Below are 14724 nucleotides of genomic sequence, written 5' to 3'. Positions count from 1 at the left end.
GAACCAGGACCGGTTAGAACGGAACCAGGACCGGTTAGAACAGAACCAGGACCGGTTAGAACAGAACCAGGACCGGTTTAAACAGTTTGAAACTGGATCGCTTTTTCTCATAATATTACAACTTTATTTTTGCAATATCAAAAATTGTAATACAATTTCTCATATTATTACAATAATTATTCTCCAATTTGTTCGATTTCCTCGTATTAACAACAGAATAAACAGACATAGGCTACAAATTTGACCTAATTTTATTTAGACTTTTTTCTGTTATCATACAACATTTTTCCTGGTAACATTATTTTATTCTCTAAGCTCACCTCACAGCCAAACTGTAAATCCTACTTTTTTCCTGACCAGTGAATGCACCATGCTAGCATGCAGCTACAGGAGGAACAAACAGGAACTTCCCCAGCCAACAAGAGGAAGACATGCTCTACTTCCTCCAGAACACCTGCCACCCCGACGCCCCGCCCCTCTGATGATGTCATAGCATTTACTGGACATTTATTAATAAAGAGTGGGGGTCAAAGGTCAGAGTGGTTCCTCCTGTTTGTTCTGGGTGGAGAAAGTGAACGCTCCCACATGGTTCCTCCTGACAACAGTTTTTATCTGAAGAGGAACTCAGAGGGACACACACAGACACACACACAGACACACAGACACACACAGACACACACACAGACACACACACAGACACACACACATGCACACACACACASACACACACACASACACACACACACACACACACACACACACACACACACACACACGGAGCCAGTCAGTGGTGTGTGAATCAGCTCCAAGCTGCAGGTCTCCTTCATGTTCTGTTTACCTGGATTTCAGCGGCGGGGGAGGAGATTGCCGTGTGTGTGTGTGTGTGTGTGTGTGTGTGTGTGTGTGTGTGTGGTCAGAGTCCACATGGGTGTAAATCTTTTCAATCCTCTTTAGTTTCCACCACAGAACTGAAACTCTCAGCAGCTTTGTTCTCTTTGTTTCTGGTCCGATTGAAGCGGAGCGGCCCGGTACATGACCAGGTACAAACACCTGAACAGCTATGAATGTCTCCCCTGATTGGAACCAACATGTGATAGATCACGTGTCAAACTGAAAGCCCAGAGCCAAAATATTATTTTATCAATCAAATCAAACAGTTATCAAATTTCATCAACCCGTCTCTCCAGTTTGTCACAGTAATTCTCACAAAATCCTCAGACCCCCACACTTTCTACCGCTAATGAATAATTGTGAGCTTATTGCAGATTTTCAGCAAAAATGGCGTCATTCAGTCTAAGCGATGCCAACTCCCACCTGCAGGGGGCAGTGTTTTTTCCTTCTACTTCTCCGCTGACTTCATGTCAAGTTACTGTCCTGCAAGTCCACCTCACTTAAAAAAATAATAAAAATCCACCTCGCTGCAGCAGACAGATCTTCAGACGGACCGCTGTTAGTCTCGGACCTTATTTGGAAATGGGACCATTTCACTCTGGAAGTGAAGGGGGCGCTATTTCCTATTGTATCCGCGCTCTCCCGGTTTTATTTTTTTTTTAAATCTGTGAGTCTAATGGGTCTAAATACCAGTAAAAACTCACATTTGTGCTGTTACTGTGCCTTATTCAGAGACTTCTTGATGGTCGAGTCTTATATATAGTAAAAAAATATGATGAAACCATTTAATTTATCATGGTGGAAATGTTCCTTCAACTCTGAAGTGATCAAATAAAACATTCACAGAATCACAATATCAACCATTTGTTCAGAGTAAAACTTGGCATGCTATAAGTAAATGTTATCATTTAGTTTGGTTAGGAATAATTATTGCACAGTTAATAAATGACTTCTATGAGGAGATGGAAAGTTAAAACACTCAACATTGTCTTGTACACAACCTCTATTTGGCTAACCCAAAGATCACTGGATCTCCTTAACAGTCTCTGAAAACATTTCTTAAAAATATATCCAGTGTTTTCAGCAAAGTTGAGCTGATCTAATACTTTGGATCACCAAGAAGAACCACTTTACTTTCAGGTTTTGTTTAGGTCATTTAATTAGCTCTGACAATGAACAAATATGGTGTTTTGTGGTGGAATTTATCTTTTACGGTGCCAATAATGCCAAAATTAATAGCAAATAAAGACTTTGTGCTTTTCTCAATTAGTGTAGTTGTTAGTTGTGCTACCACCCCACGCCACCAGAGGCAGTAGTAGACCCACAAAGATGCGACTAAGGAGCAGATTTAGAAGTACACAGAAAGCTACAGACTTAGTTAAAAACTGTGAGCTGCGCTGAAGTAAATAAGAGAGAAATTCAAATACACGCTGAGAGTGAAACTCCTTCCCAAAGATGAAGATACATCACAGATTTCACAAGAAAATAAAACCGGGAGAGCGCGGATACAATAGGAAATAGCGCCCCCTTCACTTCCAGAGTGAAATGGTCCCATTTCCAAATAAGGTCCGAGACTAACAGCGGTCCGTCTGAAGATCTGTCTGCTGCAGCGAGGTCCTTCTCGGTTGATGCGGCAAGTGACAAAAAGCCGCATTTACCGTCATACTTAAACGCAAATTTCGCAACATTTCTTGCAAATATTTCTAAATTCTTCACAAAATCAATGAAGTGCTTTTTGAATGGGATTTCTTAATGTTTTAGTAGTTTAATGGGTTTAATATATTCTGGCTCAAGCAGCTCTTGAAGAAAGTGAGAATGTTTGACTCACTGGTCTGCACCTCCGCTTCCCCTCCGATCCGCCATCTTTGTTTCTTTAGACAGGCATCGTAGCCTAGCCTAGCCTAGCCTAGCATAGCGTAGCTTTTCCTTTTTCTGTTGTTGATTCTAGACTTTTCTTTCTTTCTCTTGTGATTTTCCAGGAGCGCTTCGGTCACCTTCGCTGGTTGAGCGATAAATAAATCAGTAAGTCATCAGAAATCATCAGAACCGAGCTGGGACAGAATGAACCTGGTTCTGGTCCGGTCTCTGGACTTCCCCTCCAGTCATTCATTAAGAGATGACAGATTAGCCGTTAACACAACACACGACCCGGTTCTGCTTATCGGCTAATCATTACACAGCTATTCATTAGCCTGGGCTCAGCAGAGCTACAGAACCAGAACCAGCAGTTCTACAGGTCAGTTTGGACCAGAACCTGAGAGGCTTTATGGTTCTGATCCGAGTCAGAACTATGACACAATCCCAGTTTAACTTGGGAGGATTTTTCCAGATTTTCTTCCAGAATCATTTAACTCAGAGAGATGGTGGTTCTGACCCGGTGCGACAATCAGAACCTGGTGGTTCTGACCCGGTGCGACAATCAGAACCTGGTGGTTCTGACCCAGCTCTTGTGTTGTTCTGCTGATTTATTGTCCTGGTGTGGATTTAATTCTTAGAACCATTTAAGCTCCGATTCGGGCTCTGTTTGGGTCCGGTTCAGGTTCTGGCCGTCCTCCAGTCGTCCCACTCCCATTTCAAAAGCAGAGGATGGGATCACTGGGTTTACTGGGTCGGCCCGATCGGTCTATTGACAGAGCCGATTGATTAGAACCTCCAGAATCCAGGCCGACCGGGCCTCTTTAGCCCAGTAACCTACATGCAGCCTGCCCATGGGCCTGGGACCAGAACCACCTGCAGGCCCAGACCAGAACCTCCAGAATCACTGACTCAGCCTCTTAAAGGAACCAGAACATGTACAGACCCAATTCTTCCTCACAGAACCAGTGAGGTTCTGTCCGCTCTCAGACCAGTTCTGTTTGGATCTTTGATCAGGACGATGCTCACTGTTCAACAGATCAACCAGTACCAGAACCAGAACCAGATCCAGATCAGTCCAAAACAGGCTCAGAACCAATAGGAGTCTTCTGGACAGGTTCTGATCGGTTCTGATCCGCTCAGGGTTCTGTCTGATGAAACAAGTGTTTGAAGGTTTCTCCTCTTCCAGAACCGATTCCGATCGAGCAGTTCTGTTTCATTCAGAACCTATTTGGACCAGTCGGCCTTTCACAATAAAAGCCCCGCTTTAGCTGGCAGCATCAGAAGGGATTTTATTTTGGAAGGACGTGACCTCCGACCTGTGCTGCAGAGAGGTTCCATCACGTGAGACAGACTGCAGGGTCCACACGGACCGCCTGACCCGGTTCCAGCCCAGAACCTGAATGCAACACGGGAAATAAATAATCCATAGTAATCCTGGAAGAGCCAGGTCGGCATTCCCGCTCACAGGGGGCGGGGCTAAAGGGGCGGGGCTTACAGACAGGAAGAGAAAATAATGAGTTTCAATCAGTAGTGTGCTCTGATTGGTTGGTTTGGATCTCAGCAGGCAACATGTTGGGCTTGCGGTTCGGACCATCAGCAGAATATGGATCAGAACCGAGTAGTTCATCTCGTAGTAGTTTAACATTTAGATCTGGACCGGACAGTTCTGACCTGGTTCTGAAATGAGCCATGAAGCTGTTCTATTGGTTCTGCTTTAATCTATTAAACCCCAAAACACTTTGAGTTCTGATCCACCAGGTTCTACTCTGGATCTGGTGCTGTCAGTTCTAACTGGGTCCAGGAGCTGAGTCGACCCGGTGAGTCAGAACCAGAACCAGGCTGCTGTCAGTCTGCTGGCTGCAGGAAGGAGCAGATTAGCGGGGATCAGCTCGTTAAGCCTCTAATTGGTGGCTGGCAGGTGGGGGCGGGGCGTAAAGGTGAGCCGTCCAGATGGCCAGGGAGCCGTCAACCGGGTCAGAACCGACCCAACAGAACAGACTGTATCGGTTACACCCAGACTCCCAACACTAAATTATTCTCTTATCGTCAATAATAACAGTGAAGACTGGGCCGAGGGCGGCCATGTTGGTTCTGGGCGACCCGGCCCGTCCTCACAGCGATCCGGTCCGGGAGCAGCAGGTAAAGGAGAGCTTCCTCTGCAACTCGACTCCTGATCTCTCGGCACTGCTGCAGCACACCTGGCAGGTACGGTTACATCACACCGTCGCCCCGGCAACTGCACAAACAAGGCGTCTCCCGGGAAACGCCTGGTAACAGTTACAGCGGCAGGACGACGAGCCGATTGGTCAGAGAGGTCATGTCACTCAGCGAGCACCGCCCCCAGGACGACCAGAACCAGAACCAGGCAGGTCGGAACTCCAGAACCCGAACAGAACATAGAAACGGCTTCTGGTTCTGATAGGATACTGACTGAACCCATTCCAGTCAGAACATCCAGAACCAAACATCTGGACCAGAACCAGAACTCCTGGTCCTCAGGAACCGCCCACTGTCGCCCCATGCTTCCTCCGACAGAACCTGACTGCAGAACCCCGTCTAATCAGAACCAGTGGAACTGGACCTGTGAGTGATTCTGATACGAACAGGACAGCCTTGACTTCTGATCAATCAGTTCTACATGTAGACAGTCAACAGAACCAGAACCACCAAGAACTCCTGTTCTCAAGGGTGAGTCCAAACGGGACCACTCTGGTTCCTGATTGGATCAGCTGCTCCTGATTAGCAGGTCAGCTGACCTCAAATCTGCTCAGGTCACAGAACCAGAACCAGAAGCTTTCAGTGGTTCCACTTGGTTGGTTCCTGTCCATTCAAGTTCCGTCTTTAAATCTTATGACCCATCCGGTACCAGCTGGAGGTTCTGCTGGTGTTCTGATATTCCTCCGTGTCCGTCCAGAACCCGAACCTCCCGGTCCACCTGTGTTTGTTTTTGGGAGGAGCTGAAGCGGCTCTGGAAGAATTAAAGCGCGATTACCTGCAGCTCTGGACTCATCCACCGGTCCGGATCGGGTCAGAACCGCATGGCTCAGTCCACCGGTTCGGGTCGGTTCCCGTTCCGACAGCGGCGGCTCAGTGGAAACTGTTGGACTCCGGTCCGGTTCGGCTTACAGCAGCTTTCTGCAGAGCAGCGAGGGTCAAACTGTCCCTGAGCGCTGACTGACAGGCAGCGCGGCGCCCTGGCCACGCCCCCCCCGGACCTTCAAAATAAAACCACAGCGTTACCAAATAAAACTGCACCTGTTAAATAAACATTAAAAATATTAATATTTTAAACTTTATGGTTTTCTGCAGTCATAAAGTTTTCGTTTAACAAAAAGGAAAATGTGAAAATAATCTAAGTTTCAGTAACATTATGCCTGCAAATCATTTATTGTCCAGAAGAAAAATGAAACGTTTTTTACGGCTTAAAATAAAAATATAGAAAGTGTTAAGATTTAATCTGATTCTCTGCTCATAATTTGTTGAAACAATTTAATCTAATTCATTTATTTTGCTATAAAATAGTTTTAAAAATCATTTCTTCCAACCAACTTGGTTTAAACCTCTCCAGAACCAGAACCCCAGTTTGGACAGGAGGTTCTGTCCAGGTTTATTTTTCCATAAATAGAACTGAATCTATAAAATCATAATCATGGTGCTCCAATGTGAACGTTTTCTCAAAGCTAAGTTTCGAATATTCCGTCTCAAAGTAAAACCTGGGAATAATTTTCGGGTATAAACTCAAACGTTGCAATAATCTCGGACTAAATCAGATGAAAAATAATCCAAAACCTGCCGCATCTTCACCATCTGAGACGGAAATCATCTCCCACGCAGCTCAGTGATCCTCTACCGCCCTCTGCCGGACAGCTAAAGCCCTGCAACAGAAACAAATGCGCTCCTGATGTCGCAAATCATTATCGATCAGTCCCATCTGATCAGTTATTGATCGGTTTTTATTAGATGAACCAGAGTTCAGGTCATGCAGGAATCATTTTACGGGTGAAACAAAGATCATTATCAAGACTTCTGCTTGGTTTATTAGACCAAAATGATGTCCAATAGACAAACCACGGAACCAAGCTGAAGTTGGCTTCCGATTCGGGAAATGGCTAAAAGACGATTCCTTATTCACTGCCTTCCGCATCTATAATCTATTCTAGTTTTTAAAAAACTACAACATCTAGACACTTCAACCCTGGACTGGATTATTCTCAAAAAGCAGAAAATATAAAACCATGTTTGTGATTTGTGAAACTTCAATAAAGGACCATTTTTCTCCTCTTTTTGGATCTCGGTCACACTCGAACTGCTCTAATTCCAAAACCACAACACCTAGTTCAGTGGTTCTTAACCTGGGTTCGATCGAACCCCAGGGGTTCGGTGAGTCGGTCTCAGGGGTTCGGTGGAGCCTCTGCCGGAGGTAAAGACTCACCTGTGGAAAGTCGTGATGACGCCCCGCTTTGCCATCACTGATTGAAGGAGCTGCACTCTTAGCATGGATTTGAACTTGTGTCTTTAATTACTTCAGCAAAGCTCACAGTTTTTACCAAATTCAGTAAAAACGGAATTTGGTAAAAAGCCTTCGGTGAACTTCTAAATCTGCTCCTGCTCCATAATTACATCTTTTCGGGCTTGCTACTGCCTCTAGTGGCGTGGGGGTGGTAATACAACAAATATAATTACATTACTAAATCAGAATATCGCAAAGTCTTTATTATTCATTATTAATTTTTCATTCTCTTAAGAATGTAGAGATAATTAAATGATCTAAACACTTAAACACCTTAAGGTGGTTCCAGTTTCTCTCGATGGCCAACCTGTTGAAACTGTGGCACATTTAAATACTTTGGGTCTTTCCTGGACAGTCAGACCAACTGAAAACACTGAGTATATTTTGAAGAACTGTAGGAAGATCTTGGGGTGACCCGACTAGACTCTAGTTGGGTCACCCCTGTCTTTTTACTTGGGGGGGTAAAAAAATCATATTTTATTTATCGCTACAGAAGGGTTCAGTGAAACTGGTGGGTTCGGTACCTCAAAAAACGTTTAGAACCAGTGACCTAGACTCTTCAAACCAGGACTGGGTTATTCTGCTCTAATAGCAGAATATTTAAAACCATGTTTGTGATTTGTGAAACTTCACTTAGACCAGCTGACCAGAAGATCTTTCCTCCCAACACCCATCACCATCTACAATAACACTTTGAAGAATTAATGAGTTACACCAACATTTAATTCCCTTTGGGTTTAATTGAGTTTGAAAAAACCTGCATGGAACAAGTGTGAATAGTAATCTGAACTTTATTGAAGTTACACAAATCAGAAAAAGGTTTCACAAATCCCAAACATGGTTTTAAATATTCTGCTATTAGAGCAGAATAATCCAGTCCAGGTTTGAAGAGTCTAGATGTTGTAGTTTTTTAACTAGAGTTGATTAAAGATGCGGAAGGCAGTGAATAATTAGGTGGAATCGCCCTTTAGCCATTTCCCAAATCGGAACCAACTTCAGCTTCGTAACCACGGAACCATTAGGACTGTAGCAGAATTCACCATGTTCTGGGACTGCTTCTTCTTCTGGGCCTGAAGATCTGCAGCGTCTGGAGAACCGGATGGACTAATCGGACAGTCGGTCTTAGAAAATGTCCCTCAGGAAGGCCGCAGTCCTGGGTGACAGTTAGCGGCAAGCGGTGCTATGCTAGCTGCTAAATATGCTCGTCATGCAGGGGTTAACTCACCCTACCGCATTCAGGGCTTTTGTACACGTTGCTGAGTCTTTACAAACACCAATATCCCTTCCACATCGATGAAAACATTAATATCATACACACGGGATCGATTTCTGAAAGTTTTCATCCAACTGAACCCGAGCAAATCCGTCTGATCGTAGTTTAAACTTCTCGCACCCAAAGCGGGCTGCGTAGCGCGAGCTAAAACCGGCCAGCCAATCAGATTGCTTTGAGACAACCAGCACTTCCTGTTATGATTAAACATGGCGCCAGGGTTCTTTTTTTTTACATGTGGTTTTTATAAAGGTTTATTTATAAATGAAACTGCTTTTAAACAGCGTATCAGTAAAACTCAAGACAATGTTGATTAGGAATTGTGTCAAAGCAACTGTGTGGAAATATCAGCGCTTTTTTTGGTCTGACGCCATAAAGCGCGGGAACCTGAATCTTGACATAATAAAAACTGAGTTTTCTCACATCTCCACTTTGGTCGGAGTTGTATAAATACATTTTAGTGATATTCAACTCAGTTTTCTACTGGATTTAAGGCCAAATCTAATAAAAATATCTCAGTTTTCCCAGATATGCAGCTGTGTGTGAACTAACCTGGAAAAAGAACCTGGATCGGTTCTAAAGCCTGAGCGGAACCAGAACCACACTCGGACAGGAAGTTTTCTGAAAGTTTTTATTGGTCTAAATGTCCCACCCGGCTTCCCGTACCCACAGAAACACACACATCAGTCGTGGAGACTCACCTGAGGTCATGTGACTTCAGGTGAGCCTGTTTATTTCATCATTCAAACATAGTGCAACATTACCTGTGAGCGGAGGGAGGTCACATGACCTGCTGACCCTCAGACACCTGAGGGTTCACCTGGAGACGGACCCAGTCTGACCAACCAGAACCTCCAAGAACTTCCGAGCCTCTTATAGATTACAACACCTGTTCATACCTGCAGGTCAACAAGATGCTGATGAACAACCAATCAGAACCAACCAATAAACCAGAACCAATCAACCAATCAGAGGCTTTCTAACGTCTCACTGTATCTCCAGAACCAAGCTCAGGTCCACATGTTGGAGCGTCTCAGCCTGAGATCACAGTTCTGCAGAATCATGACCCGGGTCAGAACACAGAACCACCCAGGTGAAGTTCAAACTTTCATTGATCATCTACTCAGACCCAGTTCTGGTTCTGATCCAGAAGCAAATCCAACCCGGCTCTGCACCAGAACCAGCTGCTACCTACTAATCACAGGACTTCTATCAGAATCAGTGGGTTTGGTTCTGCTTGGATCAGTCCAGAACAGAACCTCTGGATCAGAACCGCTCTGTGATTCTGATTTGGTTCTGGTGATTCTCCATGAGCCTGGTGAGTCCAGACTCCGCCGGGTTCGGTCGGGTTCTGCCGGCTCCCAGATGCCTGTCCTAAAGTGGGCGTAGCCCCGTCTGTGATGTCACGGCGCCGCTGCAGCTCAGGACACCTGGATGACCTCCATGCTGCCGGAGAAGCCTGGTCGGGTCGGAACCGGCCTCATGTCCTCTCTGGACCCGTCCAGCTGGCAGCTGCGCCTCTTCAGCTGCTTCTCGAAGCTGCTCTCCTCGTGCCAGCTGCGACGCGAGTCACCGCGGTCGCCGGCCCGTTGCCGGCGCCGGACCGCCTCCAGGCCAGCGCCGCAACCCAGCGGGCCGAATCCAGCACCACTCAGGACCGACCCGGACGAGTAGAACCGCGTAGTTTCAGAAGACATGTACCAGCCGGCCGTCAGCGAGGAGGCGGAGACCGCCACGGACCCCAGCAGGATGTCCGAGTGCCAGCCCTTCAGAGCCGAACCGGAACCAGAACCGGAGCCGGGTCGGGCCAGCTGCTGCTGGCTGCGGGACAGGCCCAGCAGGAAGCTGGTGCTGCTCTCCTCCATGCTGCCGGAGCGCTGCAGGTGCTGCGGGCCGGCCGGGGCGTTGGGGGCGGGGCTAGAGCCCGGCTGGTCTGTGGGGGCGGGACAGCAGCCTGGCGAGGCCTCCCGGTCGGGTCCGCTGGCCCGGTCCGGCTCGGACGCCTCCTCCTGGTCCGGGCTCGGCTCCGGGGTCGACTGCTCCGACACTTCCTCCACCGGAGAGAACTGGCACGCCTTGCTGCTCGGCGCCACCTTGTAGAAGTCATCGCCCGGGCTGCCATGCGGCCCGAAGGCGCGGTGGGCGGGGCTCGTACCAGGCCCGGTGTGCGGCCCAAATGCGCGGTGGGCGGGGCTCGCGCCCGGCTCTCCGAATGCCTTTATGTCCAGGGAGAAGGAGCGCTTGAGGCGGGCGCTGTCCTCAGACCCGTCCGCCAGCTGGGCGCCGCCCAGAGCCTCGACCAGCTGATCGGCCGGGTCGCAGGGCGGGGGCTGGGGCTCCGATGGAGGCTCTGCCCCCTGCTGGCCAGCCAGAAGCCCGGCGCCGGGTGGGTCGGGTTGGCTCTCGGAACCGTCCGGACTCTTGATGTTCTTCTCAAAGTCCAGCAGCTGACCCAGGAAGTTGAAGTTGGGTGAGATGGTTGGCCGCTTCTCTTTCACGAACCTGACAGAGAGAGAGAGGTCAGAGGGCTGCAGCCATGGTAACACTGTGCTGGTGGCGGTTCTGGTTCTGACCGGTACGCCTCGTCCAGAGACATGTCCATCCGTTTCATGATGTAGGCGATGGCGATGGTGGCAGAGCGGGAGATTCCTGCCAGGCAGTGGACCAGAACCCGGCCGTCCGACGCCTTGGCTTTCTCTGAAACACACAGAGTGGGCTGAGCAGAGCCAGAACCAGAACCAGAACCAGAGAGCCCACAGAGGGTGGACACTCACCTATGAAGTCCAAGGACCGGTCCAGCCAGGGCAGAATCTTCTCGCAGAAGGAGTCGTTGACGGGAACCCGGAGGAAGTGGGATTCTGGGACAAAGTCCGGTTTGGGGCAGGTGTTGCTGGCGTTCAGGACGAAGGCGATGTCGTTCTGCTGCATCAGCTCCTGCAACAGAACCGGGTCAGCACCGGGTCAAAACCAAGGCTTCCAGCTGCTGGACAGCTCCTCACCTTGTTCAGGACGTCCCTCTGACAGCCCAGGTACAAGTGCGGCAGGATCCGGGTCGGGCCCAGGTTGGAGACGGCCGGGCCGGGTTGGGACGGGCAGGACGGAACCAGAACCGACTTCCCCTCGCACAGGCCCGGAAACAGCTGGGAGAATTCACAGAACCCGCCTGACACCAGAACCAGAACTAGAGTTATGATTCATGACAGTTTTCAGTTTCTCATCCTTAGAACTTTAACTAGGACATTATCATGTAGCTAAAGGCTCCCAGGCTGCAGCTGCTGACGGTGAGCAGCGCTGCGCCCCGCGCTGATTAACTGCATCTGTAACACCTAAAATACAATCATAATTTTATTGCTCACTATTTATTTTACATGAAGTTGTTTTTCCATGTCTGACCAGCTGGTGGAGCTGTTGGTGTTTCTCACTGTTCTGGTGCTGTTATTACATAAATAACTTCATTTATGTCTGTTTAAAACGCTTTAAATCCATTCAGCTGTTCTGTAGCGGTATCAGATATCGGTATCGGGCTGAAACGATTCCTCAAGTTCCTCGATTATTAAAATTCCTCGAGAAAAATGTTCCTGCCTTGAAGCTTGTTAATTTATGTTTTATTAGTTAGCGCACCGTGTTCCGGCCGGAATATTATTGGCGTTGCGCGGAGCTCTGACTTCCGCATCCGAGTTGTTGACAAAAGCAAAGTGTTAGCAGCATAACGTCCAAATCTTCAAGTTCGGCTAGGGTTGCTACCCGTCCCGTAAAATACGGAATCGTCCCGTATTTCCCTGTTAGATGTTGCGTCCCGTACGGGACCAATACGGGACCAATACGGGACCGATACGGGACCGATACGGGACACGATTTGTTCCGTATTCTATAAATGTCCGATAGAAACGCCTGTCACACACATATCAACAATACGTGTAACAATAATGACCAAAACAAAACACAGGAAATATTAAGGTCAGCTAAATTGTGGTGTCGGGAGCTAAAGGACCCCAGAACGCTACGGACCGACGCCGTTGTCATGGTTGCCTAGAGATGGACACTACGCAGCCACGGTGAGCTGCTGTCAACCCGGATCTTTTTACAACGTCCTCGACCCGATTCTTCACAGTACTTAGAAGTAAAACCTCATAACGATACAGACATGAGAGGGAAGAAGCAAATCCCAGGCTGGATGATGTTAGTGAGGATGAACACAGGCTCAGAGCTGCTGGATGAATGGATGAATGGATGAATGGATGAATGGATCAGGAGGAACTGCAGACCCGTCAGAACCTAAAACACCTAAAACATCAGCGTCTCTTCATCCCTCCATCATCTCCTGAGGCTGATGTGGTGCAGAACATGAGTAAGTTTCTTATTGTGCTTTCACTGGTTTGATTGTTTAGTTAATGCATAATAATATCAGCCAAAATAATACAAGTCATACAAATAGATTAACACTAAATACATAAATACTTCCTACTTTAAAATGTTTGTTGGGGCTTTCTGCAGGTTTTATTTAGAAATGATGATATATTTTATGAATTGATTGTTCGGTGGTCATTAATGCACCAGACCTGCAGCCAGGGGCGGATCTAGACGGGGGCCAACGGGAACCAAACAAGTTATACTAAATAAATGTCTCATGTTAAAACTCAGTGGTGGATCACTTTTTTTTTACCTTCACAATTTTAATTAAACAACAAATTAAAAACTTTTATCTGCTGAATAGGATCAAACTTTCCATCTGCAGCCTGGATCTCTGGACACACAAGAGGCTCTTTGGCTCATTTAATATATCAAATGATGAAATATTGATCTGTCGCCATGGAAACACACCAACTATCCCGGCCCCTGTGGTGAATCTGGTCTAAGCCTCCAAACCTTATTTATATCAATATTTTGGTAATACTCTGTAAAATACCAGAATGTTCACATAACTTTTATACTTTAGGCTGAGGACACATTCTGAATATTAAACCAGGTGTTATGATCAGTTGATCAGTTCTTGAGTAGTTTACCAAATACGTTACACTTGCTTAATTAATGGGGGCGCGCCGTGGGGGGCGGCCCTTATTTTGATCTCTGAACGGTGGCAACCCCAGGTTCGGCCCGCAAACGGGAGGCGGATCATGGCTGGTAGAGGAGCTTCTGAGCGGAGGAGCCGTAAATATTCCGTGTTGCTCCCCGGTCTGACCTTCGCCTGCCCTCCGACCCCAAACCCCCCAATCCGGCCGACATTCCCCGCATCGTGAAACCCGAAGCTCGGCAGGTTTGGGGCGAGGTCAGAGTTCATCTGTTAAACTGACTGAAGATGAACAGAAACTAAAGCTGGAGCATTTTAATATGTGAGCCTTTATCAGTAAATTAATTTCAGATCTTTGTGTAACTTTTCTTCAGGTTAACTTAGAAAATGAGCCGTTATTGTTACAGGTCAGTTTATAAACTACAGAAAAGTAACTTAGGGAAGATCAAATGAGAAACATTGGACTGATATTGATATCTGATCGTAACGCTGGTGTTATGGAAGATTTACCAATATTTTATTTTATAAATTTATTTATCCGATCACTGGATTAATCGTGAGAATAATCGATGCATTAGTAAAATATTGGTTTGCAACAGCCCAGTCAGAGCGGAGAAACTGTGGTACCGACCCAGTTCTGCTCCAGAGCAGCAGAACCTCCTTTAGGTCCGATTCTGCGTAACAGCTGGAGGCAGTTTGGGGGCGGAGTCAGAGGACGATGACATCATCGTTACATAAGCAGCTCAGAGGAGGAGGAAGACTCCTCATCTTCATCATCCTGCTGGTCTGGGACCGTTGAGCTGAACCGGGCCAGCTGAAGGTCCGGTTCAGCTCACCGGTTCTGTTACTGGTTCTGCTTGGCCCAATCAGCATCCAGCAGACGGGTCATCCACAGGTTATCTAGAGGTCATCTAGAGGTCGTGAGCAGCAGGAGGAACTGACCTGACAGCAGGTGGACTGAGGGGAAGCTCCTCTCCAGCTTCACCAGCAGAACGCTGAGGAACGAGTCGGCGCCGAGTGCGGCCGGGTCCGAAGAGTTCTGGTCGTAGACAACCACTTCCTGGTCGCCCTGCAGCTCCAGCTGGACAGAGATAACAGCTTCCGGGTCACTTCCTGTCAGGGGTTAACTCTGAAAGTACGACTGAACAATTAGCTGGGTCACTTTAAACGCCTCCTCAACAGGCTGCC

The 14724-nt window shown here is 47.4% G+C and overlaps 2 protein-coding genes across 9 annotated transcripts in view; both read right to left on the bottom strand.

Moving 5' to 3' along the window:
- Nucleotides 1-5963, bottom strand: part of eps8a (EGFR pathway substrate 8a, signaling adaptor) — a 31092-nt gene extending 25129 nt beyond the window's left edge. For all 8 annotated transcript variants that reach the window (XR_001776233.1, XM_008401680.2, XM_017302970.1 and 5 more), the window contains exon 1: nucleotides 5741-5963. The gene's annotated coding sequence lies outside the window, so the exon portion shown is untranslated. The remainder of the gene's footprint in view (nucleotides 1-5740) is intronic.
- Nucleotides 5964-9140: 3177 nt separating this feature from the next.
- dusp16 (dual specificity phosphatase 16) overlaps nucleotides 9141-14724 on the bottom strand; it is a 7996-nt gene continuing 2412 nt past the window's right edge. Inside the window, exons 3-7 of the mRNA XM_008401673.2 lie at nucleotides 14479-14621; nucleotides 11528-11691; nucleotides 11303-11462; nucleotides 11102-11225; nucleotides 9141-11030 (exon numbers count right to left, since the gene is read on the bottom strand). Of these exons, the coding sequence (XP_008399895.1) occupies nucleotides 9950-11030; nucleotides 11102-11225; nucleotides 11303-11462; nucleotides 11528-11691; nucleotides 14479-14621 (1672 nt within the window). The 3' untranslated portion in view covers nucleotides 9141-9949. The remainder of the gene's footprint in view (nucleotides 11031-11101; nucleotides 11226-11302; nucleotides 11463-11527; nucleotides 11692-14478; nucleotides 14622-14724) is intronic.

The sequence above is a fragment of the Poecilia reticulata genome, unplaced genomic scaffold (assembly GCF_000633615.1).
Source record: "Poecilia reticulata strain Guanapo unplaced genomic scaffold, Guppy_female_1.0+MT scaffold_125, whole genome shotgun sequence".
Classification (NCBI taxonomy): domain Eukaryota; kingdom Metazoa; phylum Chordata; class Actinopteri; order Cyprinodontiformes; family Poeciliidae; genus Poecilia; species Poecilia reticulata.
The sequence above is the reverse complement of the archived record's forward strand: the minus strand, read 5'-3'. Positions and strand labels throughout refer to the sequence as shown.